Consider the following 15,999-nt stretch of genomic DNA (forward strand, 5'->3'; position numbering starts at 1 on the left):
AGGTCATCCTTCTTTATCACAATATCTTGAATTAATTGCAAGTAATAAGACATATTGGAATGAAAGTTCTGTAGGTCTATTCCAGTATTGTATAAAATCAATAAGCCCTTCCCTTCCCAAAATGCTTATAAAGGTAAAGGGACCCCTGACCATTAGGTCCAGTCGGCGCTCATCTTGCTTTATTGGCTGAGGGAGCCGGTGTACAGCTTCCGGGTCATGTGGCCAGCATGACTAAGCCACTTCTGGTGAACCAGAGCAGCGCACAGAAACGCCGTTTACCTTCCCGCCAGAGCGGTACCTATTTATCTACTTGCACTTTGATGTGCTTTCAAACTGCTAGGTGGACAGGAGCAGGGACCGAGCAACGGGAGCTCACCCTGTCGTGGGTATTTGAACTGCTGACCTTCTGATCAGGAAGTCCTAGGCTCTGTGGTTTAACCCACAGCGCCACCTGCGTCCCAAGTTTATCCAATGAAATGGTGCTCCAGAGTTTTGGGCCCCAGCTTCCAAAGACTGTAGTTGCTCTGTTTTCATTGCTTTCACCGACAAACACCAAGCAATTGTCAACACACAATCAACATCACAATATGTCCTTTTGTTGCAAGGGACAACATATCTGAGGGGGTCCCTTCTCAATATGGTTAAGGGTATAACTGGATTTTGTACCACAGAATATCCCTGGTATTATGGGCAAATGATCCCCTGATGATTCCACAACATGGACAGAGTTCCAAACATTGCAACTCCATCATTGCAGGAAGTACAACCTATCTAAAAAGCTTGCATGTTAAGAGGTTCATCCATGGTCAGGAAGCTGAGCCAAGTCTTGGTATCATATCAGGCTAACACAGCAAATGGAGGGGCTGTCTTCACTGTGCATTACCACTTGCTCTTGAAGCTTGTGCTAAAGCAGAGATGTGGATCCTCCAGGCAGTAGAAGCTGATCTGTTAGGGCAAATGGGGCACAGTCTCACCAACCTCAGCCTGCCATCAGCCAGTCCCAATCTGCCTGCCTTTTTACAGCCTGTTGAAGGGGTGGCACTGGCTGTCAGCCTCCTCCTCCTGCTGCTGATCCACCTCAGTGTTACCTTTGTAGAACTCAACTGGGAGAAATCAGTTGGCTGCACCAGTCTCTGGCTCCACCTACAATTGGCCTCCTTGCTTTCCACCCCAGTTGGCACCATCCACCACTAACTCCAAGGGGTGGATTTATACACAGGAAAGAAACACTATACTATAAACAAGTCAGAAATTAAATTGTTATAACAAACAAAAGGGAAAAAATCCTATGAAAAATCATGTAGAAAAATTTTCTGCTCTCTGGTGCCATCTGGTGTTGCATGTTTGTAACACATTCAAATCATTTTTTTATTTATGTTTCTGTGTCCCATGTGTTGTTGGACTACAACGCCTAACTATTGGCTACGCTAGCTGGCTGGCTGGGGCTGATGGGAGTTGAAGTCCAGCAACACCTGGAAGCTCACCAATTCCTTGCCCCTGCAGTGAAGAGTTCTCAGACAACCGTGCAGAAATTGCCAAACTCCAGAGTAAAAAATTCTCTCTTCATTTTTGGTCTTCACGCAAGTAAACCATTTCTCCTAACCTTGACACGTTGGCAGTATTGGGCCCTGAGCACAGAGCGCTGTGCCTTCTGTTGACATGCTTAATTTTTTGACACATTTTTTAATGTATGTGTAGGGGGAGCAATCTATTGAAATAACCATTTTCTTCATATGTAAAAAGCTTCCATCTCCTTTCATAATGCTTCAGGCTACCAAGCTTCATTAGCTACAAAGCCAGGGACCTATTTTTCTAACTAATGATATTTTCTCGATTTGATTTCTTTTCCCTCTTCTAAATAATAATAATGAAATGGCGGGCAAAAGTCAAAGATAAATTGAGAGTAGCCAGATACTATGTGGGCAGAGGAAATGGAGGCTAAGCTATGCTAGCCTTCCTCAAGAGCTATGCAATGCCAACTGGCCCTGCAAGAAGGGTTGGAGAGGAAGAGGCAGGAAATGACATCACCAATGCTCCTGGAAGAGTCATGAACAGGACAGGAAGTGGTCAGCAGGGCAGTGAAGGCGATGTGGAATTGCACATATGGCTTCAGAATGACAGGCACTGCTCAGGGTGGTGTGAGCAGAGTCAGAGCCAATCCAATGTTCCTGGCGCTGGCGCTGTGCTCACCTTGAGTTGAGCTCTTCATGCCTCAGAAGTCAGGTGCGAAACTCTACCCTACCATCACTGACCCACTGACCACTACCGCACCAGAGGACGGCAATCTGATGAAGACAGCAAATGTTGATGCCCCTTAAAAATGGAGTGAACAGTGAGTGGGTTCTTCCATGGTAGACCCACCTATCAGAGAGTTGGAGAAGACAATTTTGCCCAACCTTCATGCAGTCAATGCATGGCTTGGGAACCCCCTGTGCAGCCTCTGCTTAAGACCTCTAATCAGGGGAGAGCCCACTAACCCTAGACAATTGGTTCCATGGATGTTCTTACCATCAATAAGTTCTTCCTGATGTTCACCCAAAATCTACCCTTGTGTACCTTAAGCCCATTACATGTACACCTGCTATCTGGGGCAGCAGAGAACAAGTATTTGCCTTCTTCAGTGCAATGCCCCTTCAAGGATTTTAAAACTGCTATGATCCTGCCCCCATGCTCCCAGTCTTCTCTTCTGATCCCATCTCCCTCCAGGCAATTAGTTTCATTGTCAGATCACTCCTGTCACCAAGGTATTTTTGCCACTGGTCAGCTTGCTTTTTGTATTTGACTGCCATCTTCATTGCTCTCCTCTGAATCCATTCCAGCTTGCCCACATCTTTCTCTAAGTATGGTGTCTTGAGCTGAACGTAGGAGGTCCAGCATGGAATAAAGGGGAACTAATACTTCATATGACTTGAGAACTCTGGCTCTATTAGGCTAAAATCACATTCACTTTTTTTTTTTTGCTGACTTACGTTCACCTTGTGATCTGCTGTGACCCTTTTCACAATCACTGTTTCCAAGCTAGGTGTCACTCGCTTGATGTTGTTGCATAAATGCAGAACTTTTGCATTTGTTTCTGTTGAATTTTCATTTTCATAGTTCCAGGCCATCCCTTCACATTCTGTCAAGCTCACTCTGAATTTTATTCTGTTTTCTGAGGTGTTGGCTACCATTCCCTGTTTAGTGCCATCTATGGTAGTATATGGGACATGGGTGGCGCTGTGGGTTATAAACCACAGAGCCTAGAACTTGCCGATTAGAAGGTCGGTGGTACGAATCCCCGCGACAGGGTGAGCTCCCGTTGCTCGGTCCCTGCTCCTTCCAACCTAGCAGTTCAAAAGCACGTCAAAGTGCAAGTAGATAAATAGGTACCACTCTGGCGGGAAGGTAAACGGCATTGCCATGCGCTGCTCTGGTTCACCAGAAGAGGCTTAGTCATGCTGGCCACATGACCCAGAAGCTGTACGCCGGCTTCCTTGGCCAATAAAGTGAGATGAGCACCACAACCCCAGAGTCGGTCACGACTGGACCTAATGGTCAGGGGTCCCTTTACCTTTACCTTTTATGGTAGTATAGATGCACTCTTGAATGTCTGGGTAGGAATTTCTTCAGCATCACTCAACAATGTGATCCCATCCCATGACAGATATTGAGGCCTATAAAAATCACCACCACAGGAGGCTACTCTACTAAGGTGAATGGGGACATTGGCCCACCAACCTCACTTTAGCTCCAGTCAGCACCCACCTGCCTGTCTTCTTTCTTACAACCAATTAGAGAGAGGCTCTGCTGTAGATCTTCCTGCCTTCTGCCTTAACTGTCCCAGTGGGTGTAAGTCACCCTGACCACTGTCATGGCAGACTGCCACAGTCCATAAGATTCTGCTCAGTCCTTATAATGTCTTCAACTCTTCAAGTCAAAGAACTGGCTGCTTTCCTTTGCTCCTCCCTCTTTCTCTGCCACTAACAGGCTTTGCAGCTCAGACCTTAATCCTCTGCGGGAGAAGACCAGGCTCTCTCTTCTGGGCTACAGCTGTGCTTCGCGAAATATTACCCTTGCTGTTATGAATCTTACATGGTGCCTCAAGGCAGCTATACAGCAGCCATCAAGGTAAAGCCCTTGGGGAACAGGGTACCTCTACTGAGCTGGGGGCGGGAAGCAGAGTCAGCTGCTGCAGAGAGGTTTGGGATGTCAAGCAGGGATTCACCCACACCACCTGCTCCTTATCAGTTTGAAGTCAGACTGCAGTATCTAAAGATAACTGTAGAATAGAATACCTCTATAATTCCAAAGATAGCTCTAGCATAGAATTCTCTAGCATGGGCCAGGAGAAGGTCCAAGGGCATAGTCGGGGGAGGCAAGGGGGCAACTGCTCACCCTCCGCCCCAATCAAGTAAATAAATAAAAATACTTAACTAAATATCACTTGGATGATATTGTGGTGCATTCTAGCGAATGCAAGTGGCAACCTGACTGAGTGATAGATTTCTCAGTGGTTTGTAGTATGAGAAAAAACTACAGGAAGACAGAAGTCCTATTTTATCTATGTATGTATCTTTGTATTTATATTTTGAATAATAATAATAATAATAATAATAATAATAATAATAATAATAATAATAATAATTTATTTATACAGTGCCCATCTGGCTGGGTGGCTTCCAACAAAATATTAAAAATACAATAGAACATCAAACATTAAAATATATCAAGGTGGTATACAATTTATAGGAATAAAATCAGCAAAAAGTATCCGTAAAAAAACATTATTTAAAATAAACTTCATTAAATACCAGTTGGTTAAAAAGGGGAACATTCATATCTCAAAGGCCTGTCTAAACATTATAGCTTTCAAAAGACATATGAAAGAAGGGAGGGATGGTTCTGGAAAGACTTATTACTAGCTTACATTATTGAAATTTGGTATGCAGAATATGGCTTGTGAATCTGATAAGTAGACGTTACCCTATGGGAATCAGGCACAGAGAGATTTGGAGAGAAAAATAATAAAGTTGCCTATTGTAGGAAGTACTTAACTTGGATAGAAAAGCTTCTCTCTAAGCTTACTAATCTATAGAGGAAAAAAAGGCAGGTCTGAGAGAGTGAGGAGGAGGAAGTTGTGAACAGGATGCAACCTAAGGCTTGTCAATCCAAACTTCAAAGGAGAGAGAGGTCAGCAGAGAGGCCAAAGGTACAGGGATAGTCTAGGAATCTGAATCCCCTTTTGGTCAGCTGAGTTGCACCTGAACTTCCAACAGAAATGAAGCTGTGCTTTTCCACACAGAAGCCAAAGTCATTTATTTGCTGCAGAAATGCTGTTTCTCAGGCGAATCCAATACCATTTCCAGTGCTCTGTTGGGTTGCAAAGCACCTTCAACAATCACCTGCAACTATTTGGGCCAGCTAACATAGGTACCCAATTCTTGAATGACTTCTCTCCTTTGAGGTGGAACCATTCAACTTTGCTCAGCAGGAAACCAACATAAAGTCGCCATGTGTACCAATCTGTTTCATTTCTTCTTCTTTCCTGGTTTGATTTCCAGACGATTGTTCTTCATATACTGCTGTGCCTCCTCATTTTCTACACAGTGTATTACATGACTGGAAGCATTTGCTGTGGAGCATTCAGGTGAGGCTGCTCTCTGTGAACCATAGATGTTACTCTCAACCTCTCCTGTTAGCATCTCCCACAAGCGTTCCGTCTTCCTGCTGCTGCTCCTAATAAGTGTTTGCGAATGTTCTTTTCCCCTCCACACCTGACACAATGCCTAATTACAGTGTAGGCCATTTATTTTAATTTCCCTTTAGCTTTGTGCTGTTACAAAACACACCTGACAGCATGTTCCTGGGAGTCTTAAGGCTTGTGGTCAATGTTAGTCACACTCAGCGTAGATCTATTGACATCCTTTACTGTATTTATTTCATTCATATCCCAACTTTTTCTCCAAGGAGCAGAAGGCAGAGTACAGGGCTTCCCCCTTCCTCATTTAATTCCCACAGCAACCCTGTGAAAATTAAGCAACTATTAATATTAACTAATGAACATAATATTATTAATATCTATATTAATGGATATGATTAACTTAGGTCATTAATTTCAGTGGGTGTACTCCAGGAATAAACACACACAGACAGACATAAAGTTTTGATTCTTGTCCATTGTCTTTTAACTGCTTGTTTAAAATTATTGTTTTTTCTATGTTTTTATTAATTGTATTTATCTGTTTAAATAAATATATAAAATAAATTAATAATAATAATAGTAAACATCTCTTTCAATTTTAGTGTCTGTTTCTCATTTTCACACATTAAGTTCAGTTTGCCACACTTCTGCTTCAGTCTGTGATTTCTTTTTTAAGTCCTCAAAGAAGTTTGCCAGCATTTTAGTAATAATAATAATACCTTTATTGTCAATGTACAACCTGTGTACAATGAAATTAACCAAGCCTCTCCCCCACAAACACTAAATCTCATTGCACTCTGTGTGCTTGTTGCATAACACACCAACCCTGAAAGTCAGTTGCACTATATTATTTTCTGTTCAGCCCACGGATAGTAACTGTTTTTTAGCCTGTTGGTACAACTGATTATACTTCTATATCTCCTGCCTGAGGGTAGATAAAAAATGTGCTGGCTGGGGTGTGAATTGTCCCTGAGATTTTTTCTCGCTCTCCTAAGGCAACAATCCCTTGCGATGTCATCTAGTGGGCTCAGGGGACAGCCCATGATATCATGTGCTGTGTTCACCACCCTCTGTGAAGACTCATTCCTCCTGATATACACACTCTAGTATGCATTTTTGCCTAATACACTTTTTCTTTTGGAAAGCTTTCTTCTTGAAGGCAGCTGGCCATTGGGCTAACAAACGTTTCCCACTCCGATTTAAACCAATGAGGCTTTCTTCCAAGTGTAGCTACATTTAAGACCAAAGTGATTACCCATCCATCAATGATAGACAGGTTTATGAGTGCCTAGCTTGACTCCCATTGTTGGTTAACCTCCCAACCTGGCAAGAAGAGCAATGATTTGTAATAACTCACACAAAATGTCTGGGGAAGAAGAGTACTTAAGCCTTCAAGGGTACTGGGTGGCTTTGCCAAGTTGTCCAATCTGACAAAGTTGTTGGGTGAAACCGTAGATCTCTTTGGGCAAAGTGGACAAAGTAATCAATCACAGTTACATGAAGCAAGCAGAACCCACAGCAAAACATTGCAATTTCGAGTTCCTTTTCAGGGTTCTAGCCGGGTGCATGAACACAATTACCTTTCTGTAATACCTACAACAGCCTCTCGCCAGGGCTGGGTGGAAGCTGGGGGAAGAGTTTGCCTAAGGCAGTGGTGGCCAAACTCAGCCCTCCAGATGTTTTGAGACTACAACTCCCATCATCCCAAGCTAACAGAACCAGTGGTCAGGGATGATGGGAACTGTAGTCCCAAAACATCTGGAGGGCTGAGTTTGGCCACCACTGGTTTGAGGCAACTAGTGGAGGGCCAAACTACACAGTAAGTTTAATGCACAATTATATTTCATGTATCTGGGCTTGTTGTTTGTTAAATAGCATCTCTCTCTCTCTCTGATCAGGGTCATACAGGATTGGAGAGGACTGAATCTTTTCTTGCCCACCATGCTCTCATATAAACCTGTACCCCCTAAAACTGCCATTGTCACTAATAGTTTGCTGCAGAGGTTTTTTTATTTTATTTACTATAACTTTTTAAAGGATTTATAAACAAGGATCATAGGAATAATAAATGATACAAATAAATAGACCAAGTCTTCTCATGCCATGTGTATACCACAAAAGGAGCATAATTAATCTTCAGTGATATCTGAAGCATATGGTTCATTATTAGCGGTCAGTGTATAAGTTCTTGGTTTGTGAATTGGTTTAAACAAAAATAAAGGGGAGCAGGACAGAACAGAGTTAACAGATAAAGTTTAACATTGCATAGCCAAATGCTTAATCAGGAGCCTTTGTGGTTGTGCTTCGATTAAGTATGAGTCATACTCATTTCTCCCCTACTGTTACCAATGAAACAGTTGGTATATTGAGGAACATGGAGGGGTGGGTTCAAAGGGAAGATAATATATGTTTAAATTAAATTTAGATAAATCCGATTGAAGCAAATGATGATGAGATTATTCATTTTCTGGAATACTGGCATACGTTATGAAATTAAACCACACCAGAGTAAACCCATCTTTCCTGACCTGTTCATGTTTCAGCGACAGTTTATTTGTTAACCTCTTAAGGAGGGCTGTTTCAGTTTATTGCAGAATTGAGATTCAAATGCTCAGCTTCTGCACTTGGAAACATCATGTGGGATAAAGTGGACCTTGCTCGGAATCAGCAAGAGTTAGAAGATGTCGGTGGAATTTACAAGCACCACCATCGTAACAGTCATGAAGCTTCGTGCCAGTGTGGTGTAGTGGTTAAGAGCGGTAGACTCGTAATCTGGTGAACCGGGTTTGCGTCTCCGCTCCTCCATATGCAGCTGCTGGGTGACCTTGGGCCAGTCACACTTCTCTGAAGTCTCTCAGCCCCACTCACCTCACGAGTGTTTGTTGTGGGGGAGGAAGGAAAAGGAGAATGTTAGCCGCTTTGAGACTCCTTCGGGTAGTGATAAAGCAGGATATCAAATCCAAACTCTCTTCTTCTTCTTCTACTGAGTTTAACCTCAAGTACTTTTCTTTCCAGGCTCAACAACTTTGGCATGCTTATCCCTTTTGAATTCAACATGGAACCATCTTATTCAAATCCCAAATATCTGGGTGAGTTGGGGAAACCCTTTAGTGTTCATAGAGATGGCATTGCCTTTGAGGGTGGGGGAAGAACAGAAGCATCAAGGTATGCCTATGATGCAAAACTCAGAGTAGACCCATTCAAATTAATGGACCAAAGTTAGTCATGCCAATTAATTTCATTAGGTTCACTTTAATAATAAATAATAAGTTGTTTTTCATACCCTGCCCATCTGGCTGGGTTTCCCCAGCCACTCTGGGTGGCTCCCAACAGAATATTAAAAACATGATAAAGCATCACACATTAAAAACTTCCCTAAACAGGAGCTTTGAATAGGACTAGCATTGGATAAAACCTAGAAAGTCTAAAATGAATGACCTCTGTATAGAACACGACATCAAAGACATTTTGCTCTACTATACAGGAGAATGACTGTAGTTTAGAATTTTAGCTGGGTGTTGTTGTTGTCCCCCCCCCCCCCAATTTATAATCCAGAATATCTGGATTACACCAGGTTATTGAAGGCTTTCTTTCCCTTTTCCTCCTTCCTAAGCAAATGTGCTGTCGATGGAGACCACCTTTCTGATCAGCGGCCTCCTCTTCGCTGTGCTGCTGAAACGCTGGGTCTGGGATTATACCATCACTGTTACCATGGTCCATGTGCTCTTGACTGTTGCAGGTGAGTTCAAGGCAGTCATGTACTAAATTGGAGGGACCCTTTCAAGGATGGAAAAAGGAGCAATGTTTGGCACTGGACTGCAGCTTTCATGGACCAGTGAAGTAACAGCCAACTGTCCAGCTATGATATTACCATATTGGCCTGAATATAAGCCTCACTCCCCCCCCCCCCAATTCCAACCATGAAAAGTTAAAGTGCGCCTTATATTCGTGACCTTACAGTATGCAGCCAGAAGCATAGGGCAAACAGTGCCAGGAGCGTGGCAAAGCGGCGCCTGGCCTGTGCGTATTCCCCTGTCCTCTCCCCCAAGGCAGGGAAGGGAGAGGGTGAGATAGGGGAAAGGCCACTGGCAACGCAGCGTGGCTCCCCACCCCCCATAAGCAGCCAGGGGCAGTGAGGAATGGAGCAGCTTATATTCAGGTATTTTTTATTTTCTTCTTTTTTTTATTCTCCAATTTTAATGGTGCGTCTTATATTTGAGTGCAGCTTATATTCGGGCCAATACGGTATCAGTCATGTTCAAATCTTTTGTTTATTTATTTAAGTTATAAACTGCTTCATTTTTCTATAAAAGTTTCTAAGTGGTTTATAAGTCGCCCCCAAAGCAAGTTCATACAAGGGAGTATAATACAAATTCCACATGCAATGCAAAACAGTATTACTAATCACCATCATAATAATAACTTCAGATGGTATATAAGGCTTGTCCAACTCAGAGTAGACCCACTGACATAAACATGACCACCTATAGTCTTCACTTCAGTGGGTTTAATTGAGTAGGACTTAGAACCTTCCACATTTTAAGTTAACATAATTAAACAACTAAGAACTGACTGCAAACGGAATTTATTGATGAAAGAACAAAATATATCCAGGTTATGGGCAGGAGAGAAATGTAATTCACTTTGTATTTAAAGGCAGACTAACCTAAGCTGCACTTAATGAAACCAGATGAAAAACAATAGGCAGGCATCCTTCAAAGCTTGCATTTATCCGAATTTTGCAATGCAGGTTGTCAGCTAAGCAATGAGTACAAAAATGTATTAGGGTAAAGTGTGCATCAAAAATGCATTTATCAGCAAAAATTACATAAAATGTGTTATATCAGGGGAGATTGTTTTGCAAAAATGGATACATTTGTGATGTTCCCATTCACACCAGCCAGCACGCCAAGTAGTCAGAGGAATGATGGGAGTTGTAGTCCAATGCCTCTGGTTCCCCTGGCCTAAAAAGTTCACCCAGCAGACAAAGCCAACTTTTCCCTTCTTCCTACAGGCATCCTCTCCACCCCCACCACCCTAGAAGCAGCAGTAACAGCTAATGATCCTGCAAAATCAAATTTAAAAACAGCTTTAAAGCAAATATGAACATTACCAAGGAAGAGAGCGTTGTTTTTAAATAGCTTGCAAATGGCTGGCACCCGCCTCTTCTCTCATGTCCCTGCCTCCACTATTGTTCTGTCCCATTAATCCCTGTGCCATGTGGAACCATCTTTCCTTCTCTCCCATCATGGCAGCAATGATAACAGGGAAGAGCCTTCCATTTCTCTTGCGTGCTGAAATGCCAGATAGACAGGCGCCGACATCTGCAGCCTGCTGGTGCTAATGGACTGGAAAAAGGCACCCATCACTTCGCTGTCACCATGAGAGGTGCAATGCTCCCCCTCGGCTTCCCGTGTCAATTGCGTTGCTGGGGGGCATCTATGGAAAAGACTAATTGCTTAGTCATAAACAAAGCAATCTTTGCTAAATGGGAGCCAGACACATGCGCTTTAGTAGAAAGGATTGTGTTGCTCCCGTGCCACAGTCCCCATGCGTTTTCCGATGAGGGATACTGCATCGGCCTCCAACATGGGCATGATTTGTTGGCGTCCTGGCTCGGGCATGATAAACTGCAGCTGCTTCTGCTGCCAAAGCAAGGTGCAGTCACTCTCTCTCCCCCCTTTAAAATTGTGACTCGGAGGGAGGCAAACTTCTGTGCTCCAAGATTGAGATGGATGGATGAAAGGGCTAAGATAGGCAAATTAAGAGATGATTGATGAGCGAAGCGAGGAACGGGGAAGAGCCGCACAAAGAGATGAATGGACTTGCAAACAGATAGATGAGTCAGGTTTATTGGATTTGCTATGCCAGAACAGGGTGGTAGCCACCTACTTTAGTAGTCCAGCACACACCTGAAAGGAGCTCAGCCCCCATGCTGGAAGATGCTGCACTGGAAGGGAAGAGGAGGATCTGGATCAATAAACTCTAGTTTTGTCCCCATCCTCCTCCAAAAGGACAGAGACAGAGAACACAGAAGAGGAGGAAGCCGACAGGCAGTGCCACCCTCAGGACTGACTGTAAGAAAGAAGGCAGGCAGGTGAGGCAGTGGCCCATTCACTCTAATGGTCCCACCTCTGTTGTGTATGTGTGTTGCAAGTACAGTTATCCTGAGTACTGGTGGGTCACTCAAGATGGAGAGGAAAGATGAATAGGTAGCAGCAGCAAGGCCAGGAGACTCCAAGAGTTGGTAGTGGATCCTCCACTGAGGTATGGGCTTTGGCAGCTGTCAAACAATACTAACCCAGAAGTCAGCCTTGCTTCTTATGAACTATCACAGTTCAAGGACTCTTTCCAACTAGGAAAAACACTTAAAGCAGGGCCAGAAGGAGGTATGGTTGAGGAAAGCTCTGAGAGCCAGATAGAGGGCCTTAGAAGGTCAAATTTGGTCCTTGGGCCTACAGTTTCCTGACCCTTCAGTAAGGCAAAGCTGTGCTTCAGGTTACTGAAAATGTTAGTAGTAGAGGCAGCAAAGGGACCTTGGACCCTGGAATGCCACATTTCTCCGATATGTTCTTTCCTACCTAATAAATTATCCTTTATAGCAGGGATTGGCAAACTAAGGTCTGCGGGCCGCATCCAGCCCATTGCCCTCTGGATCCGGCCCGTGAATGGTTCTGCAATTGCTGCTTGGATCAATGCGCTCGCCATTTTTTCCCCGGTCGCCTTTTGGGAGGATTTGCCCCCTCCCTCCCTCACCGTGGCGGCGTCTTCTCCCTCCTCCCGGCTTCTCCCCACCCTGCAGAAAAAGGGGGCTGAGCTTTGATAGGAAGCCTCGCCGCCCGCCCACTGGCCTCTTCCCATGGCCGCGCTGTGGGCTGGAGCTTGGTGCACCTGCTGGCCCTGCGACTGGCGCCCGGGAAAGCTGGCCCGAAAAGGAGAGGTGCCGCCACCGCCGCCGGCTCCCAACTGCAGGCAGAGTGGCGGAGGAGGTAGGCAGGGGGAGGGGAGGGGGTGGGGGAGAGATAAGCCCCCTCCACTGCGTGCGTGTGCTCCTGCGCACACAGTCCAGCCCACTACTGTGTCTGGGGGATGGTGAACCGGCCCCTTCCCAAAAAAGTTTGCTGACCCCTGCTTTACAGTATAGTGATGCCGGCATATCTCCAACTTTTCAGCTGACTTTTCTGACCTGTCTTTTGCAGTAATGAAAGAATTTCCTCTGGTTTGGCAATGGTGGCTGGCGCTTGGTAAGATTATTTTTTAAAAGCCAACTCTGCTTTTGAAGGGATAGTAGAAGGTCTGCAGTATTCAAAGTCCATCCAACATGCATTGCTTTATTTGGGAGTTCACACCTCTGACTGACAGGGTGTTGAGGGCTGGGTAAAGGTGGCCCTCTCACCTTCACCGCGCTGTGCCCAGACCACCCAGTTTGTTGATTTTGTCAGGAAGAACCTGAAAACAGGTTTCCTGCCTTCTCTCTGATCTGCTAACTCTCATTGGCTAGTTATACGATTATGTCAGCTTCAGAAGGGCAATGCTTCCTGGTCTCATTCCGGCTTCTCTTGGGTAAAGGAGAGCAAAATGATGTCCAGTAGTGGTGGATTTGCTACTAACAGGACCATGAGCAGGCAGCAAAGGGACAAAAAACATGAGCAAAGAGTGGATCTGCATAAAGCTGTGCCCCACTCATCAAACCCCCTCTTTCAAGCTAAAAGAAGTTAGAGAACATCTAGTAATATACACTCATCAGTCACCACTGCAAGGAAGAACCAGGACCCACAAGTTACCCAGCTGCCCAAGAGTAAGTGCCCTAAGAATTCCTGAAACTGGTTGCTAGGTAGTTCATTTCCCCTGTGGTCATTGTTAAGCTTTGAAAGGGAGGAAGTTGCTGCAGCAACATTAACAGCATTAAAACAAACAAACAAACAAAAAATTCCTTCCAGTAGCACCTTAAAGACCAACTAAGTCAGTTCTTGGTATGAGCTTTCGTGTGCATGCACACTTCTTCAGATACACTGAAACACTGAAACTTCTGTTTCAGTGTATCTGAAGAAGTGTGCATGCACACGAAAGCTCATACCAAGAACTGACTTAGTTGGTCTTTAAGGTGCTACTGGAAGGAATTTTTTTTTTTGTTTTGACTATGGCAGACCAACACGGCTACCTATCTGTAACATTAACAGCATTGTTAGGCTATCTTGCAGTAGGGGCAGGGGTATGCAACCTAAGGTCTGGGGGCCAGATGCAGCCCAATTGCCTTCTCAATCCAACCCGCGGATGGTCCGGGAATCAAGGTGTTTTTACATGAGTAGAATGTGTCCTTTTATTTAAAATGCATCTCTGGGTTATTTGTGGGGCATAGGAATTAGTTCTCTCTCCCCCCCCTATAGTCCAGCCCACCAAATGGTCTGAGGGATGGTGGACTGGCCCACGGCTGGAAAGGGTTGCTGACCCCTGCAGTAGGGTATGTGATGCCCTCCAGCTGCCTTATTTCTTCTCTTAATCTTACTTGGTTGTGAGTTCCTGTAAACCACCTTAGAAACCTGTAATCAGTCAGAAAGGAATGATGTAATCTTAAATAAATTATTAGCAGAGGATTAGGTTAATTTAGACAATATTTCATATGCTGATTTACCTTCCCTCTGCAGCCAGCGGCCTCTTCATCATGATTTGCAGCGGAGAACTCGTGACTTACCTCACCTGCTCCAACACAGACAGCCTTCTTTAAGATCAAAGCGGCCTCACTTCTTCACATCAACATGCAGCGCAAGGCACTCCCTGCTCATCAGAAAGGGACCATGCAGCATGCAAAAGGTCCCAGTTTCAGGTTTCTCCAGTTAAATCAGGGATGGGGATCCTGCAAACTTCTAGCTGTTATTGGATTCCAAATCCCATCAGCCACAGACAGCATTGTCAATAGTCAGAGATCAGGGGAATTTGAGTCCAACACTTGGAGCATCACAGGTTTTCCATCCCAAAGTTAAATGAATCCCAGGTAGAAGGGAATGTGAAGGACCACTACCAGAGACCCTAGAATAGAGAATGCTGACTTAGATGGACATATAGTCTGCTTTTGGCAGTGTATGGCAGATTCTTCCAGCGTTCCATTTGAAAAAGATAGGCTGACAAGGGTGCCTAAGCAGACAGCAGCATTTAGCTGTTAATCAATTTCAAATATCAGCTTACAATGTGGCCTTGATTAAACAAACAAATTGCTAATTTTAGAAAATATTTTAAATACCTTACAAAAACTGCAGAGGGCAAGCACCATCTAATATAGGCACTCCTTCCAGTGCAAGAAGGGAGGTGCCTCTGGAGTCTATGGTGTCATCTGCTGCAACACACATACTGAAACAACGAATGTTTCCTCCCCCTTAGTACTACTGTTTTTGTTTATCTCTATGTAATATAATTGTCTTTTGTTTATTAAAACACTTATATCCTGCTGATACAAAACAACTACTCAGGACTGCTTACAACATATATACTAATGGGGTCTGCACTGGCAGTAACTGACCAGGAATGAGATCTTGGGGTTGTATTGGATAGCTCAACAGAAACGTGGGGCAGCTGTGGAAAGTGGCAAATTCCATGTTAGGGATCATTAGGAAAAGCAAACTACCATTATAAAAATCTATGTGAGACCACACTTGGAATACTGTGTAGAGCTGAGCTTTCAAAACTTTTCATGTTGGTGACATACTTTTTAGACATGCATCATTTTGTGACACAGTCATTCATTTTTAGTAGCAAAACGGAGGTTAAACTAACCCCTTCCCATCTCCGAGAAGAGCACAGGGAGTGTTCACATGACACACCTACACACTGCAGTCGACACACATATTGCACCACAGAGTTTGGAAAGCTCTGGTGTAGAGTTTTGGTCACTGCAAAAAAATAAAATAAAGATATTGTAGAGCTGCAAAGGGGCAATCAAAATGTTCAGAATGATCCCTAAAAACAAGCCCTTTGAAACCCCAAATTCTTCAAGTTCATGGTATTACCAACACTTAGAAAATCAATTCATACTCTAGAAATAAAAGAAATATTGACTGATTTTGCTAGGCTATCACACAATTTCTTTCTGGGCTTAAAACATTTCTATTGTTTTATCTCCAATCTCTGTGGGCTGATATACTTTCTCATCATAATTAGTCCATGCACTGATAACTTTCATCAAAGCCCAGCACAGCCGTTCTCATTTTATGCTTATGTGTGTGTGTGCTAATGCGTATAAACATACAAGCTTCTACACTGCCCAAGTCTAATGCGTGAAAGCACCATATAAGCTATTAAAGCAATGCCATGAAATACCCCAGAGG

General features: G+C 43.9%; 1 protein-coding gene across 1 annotated transcript; it reads left to right on the top strand.

Moving 5' to 3' along the window:
* Nucleotides 1-5,541: 5,541 nt before the first annotated feature.
* On the top strand, nucleotides 5,542-15,045 carry LOC310849967 (putative transmembrane protein 244). The gene is made up of 5 exons (XM_083751010.1): nucleotides 5,542-5,626; nucleotides 8,696-8,769; nucleotides 9,294-9,419; nucleotides 12,880-12,924; nucleotides 14,326-15,045. Exons 1-5 carry the CDS (start codon nucleotides 5,595-5,597, stop codon nucleotides 14,403-14,405), a joined length of 357 nt encoding a protein of 118 aa, XP_083607136.1. The 5' UTR covers nucleotides 5,542-5,594; the 3' UTR covers nucleotides 14,406-15,045.
* The last annotated feature ends 954 nt before the right edge of the window (nucleotides 15,046-15,999 follow it).

This window comes from Podarcis gaigeae, assembly GCF_964106915.1.
Source record: "Podarcis gaigeae genome assembly, chromosome: 8".
NCBI lineage: Eukaryota > Metazoa > Chordata > Lepidosauria > Squamata > Lacertidae > Podarcis > Podarcis gaigeae.

Excerpts from the sequence above, each read along its gene's own strand:
- LOC310849967 (XM_083751010.1), top strand. The coding sequence starts at position 5,595 with ATGACTGGAAGCATTTGCTGTGGAGCATTCAG. Across the intron at positions 8,770-9,293 it reads TTCAAATCCCAAATATCTGG|CAAATGTGCTGTCGATGGAG; the intron begins GTGAGTTGGGGA and ends CTCCTTCCTAAG. Across the intron at positions 12,925-14,325 it reads GCAATGGTGGCTGGCGCTTG|CCAGCGGCCTCTTCATCATG; the intron begins GTAAGATTATTT and ends TTCCCTCTGCAG.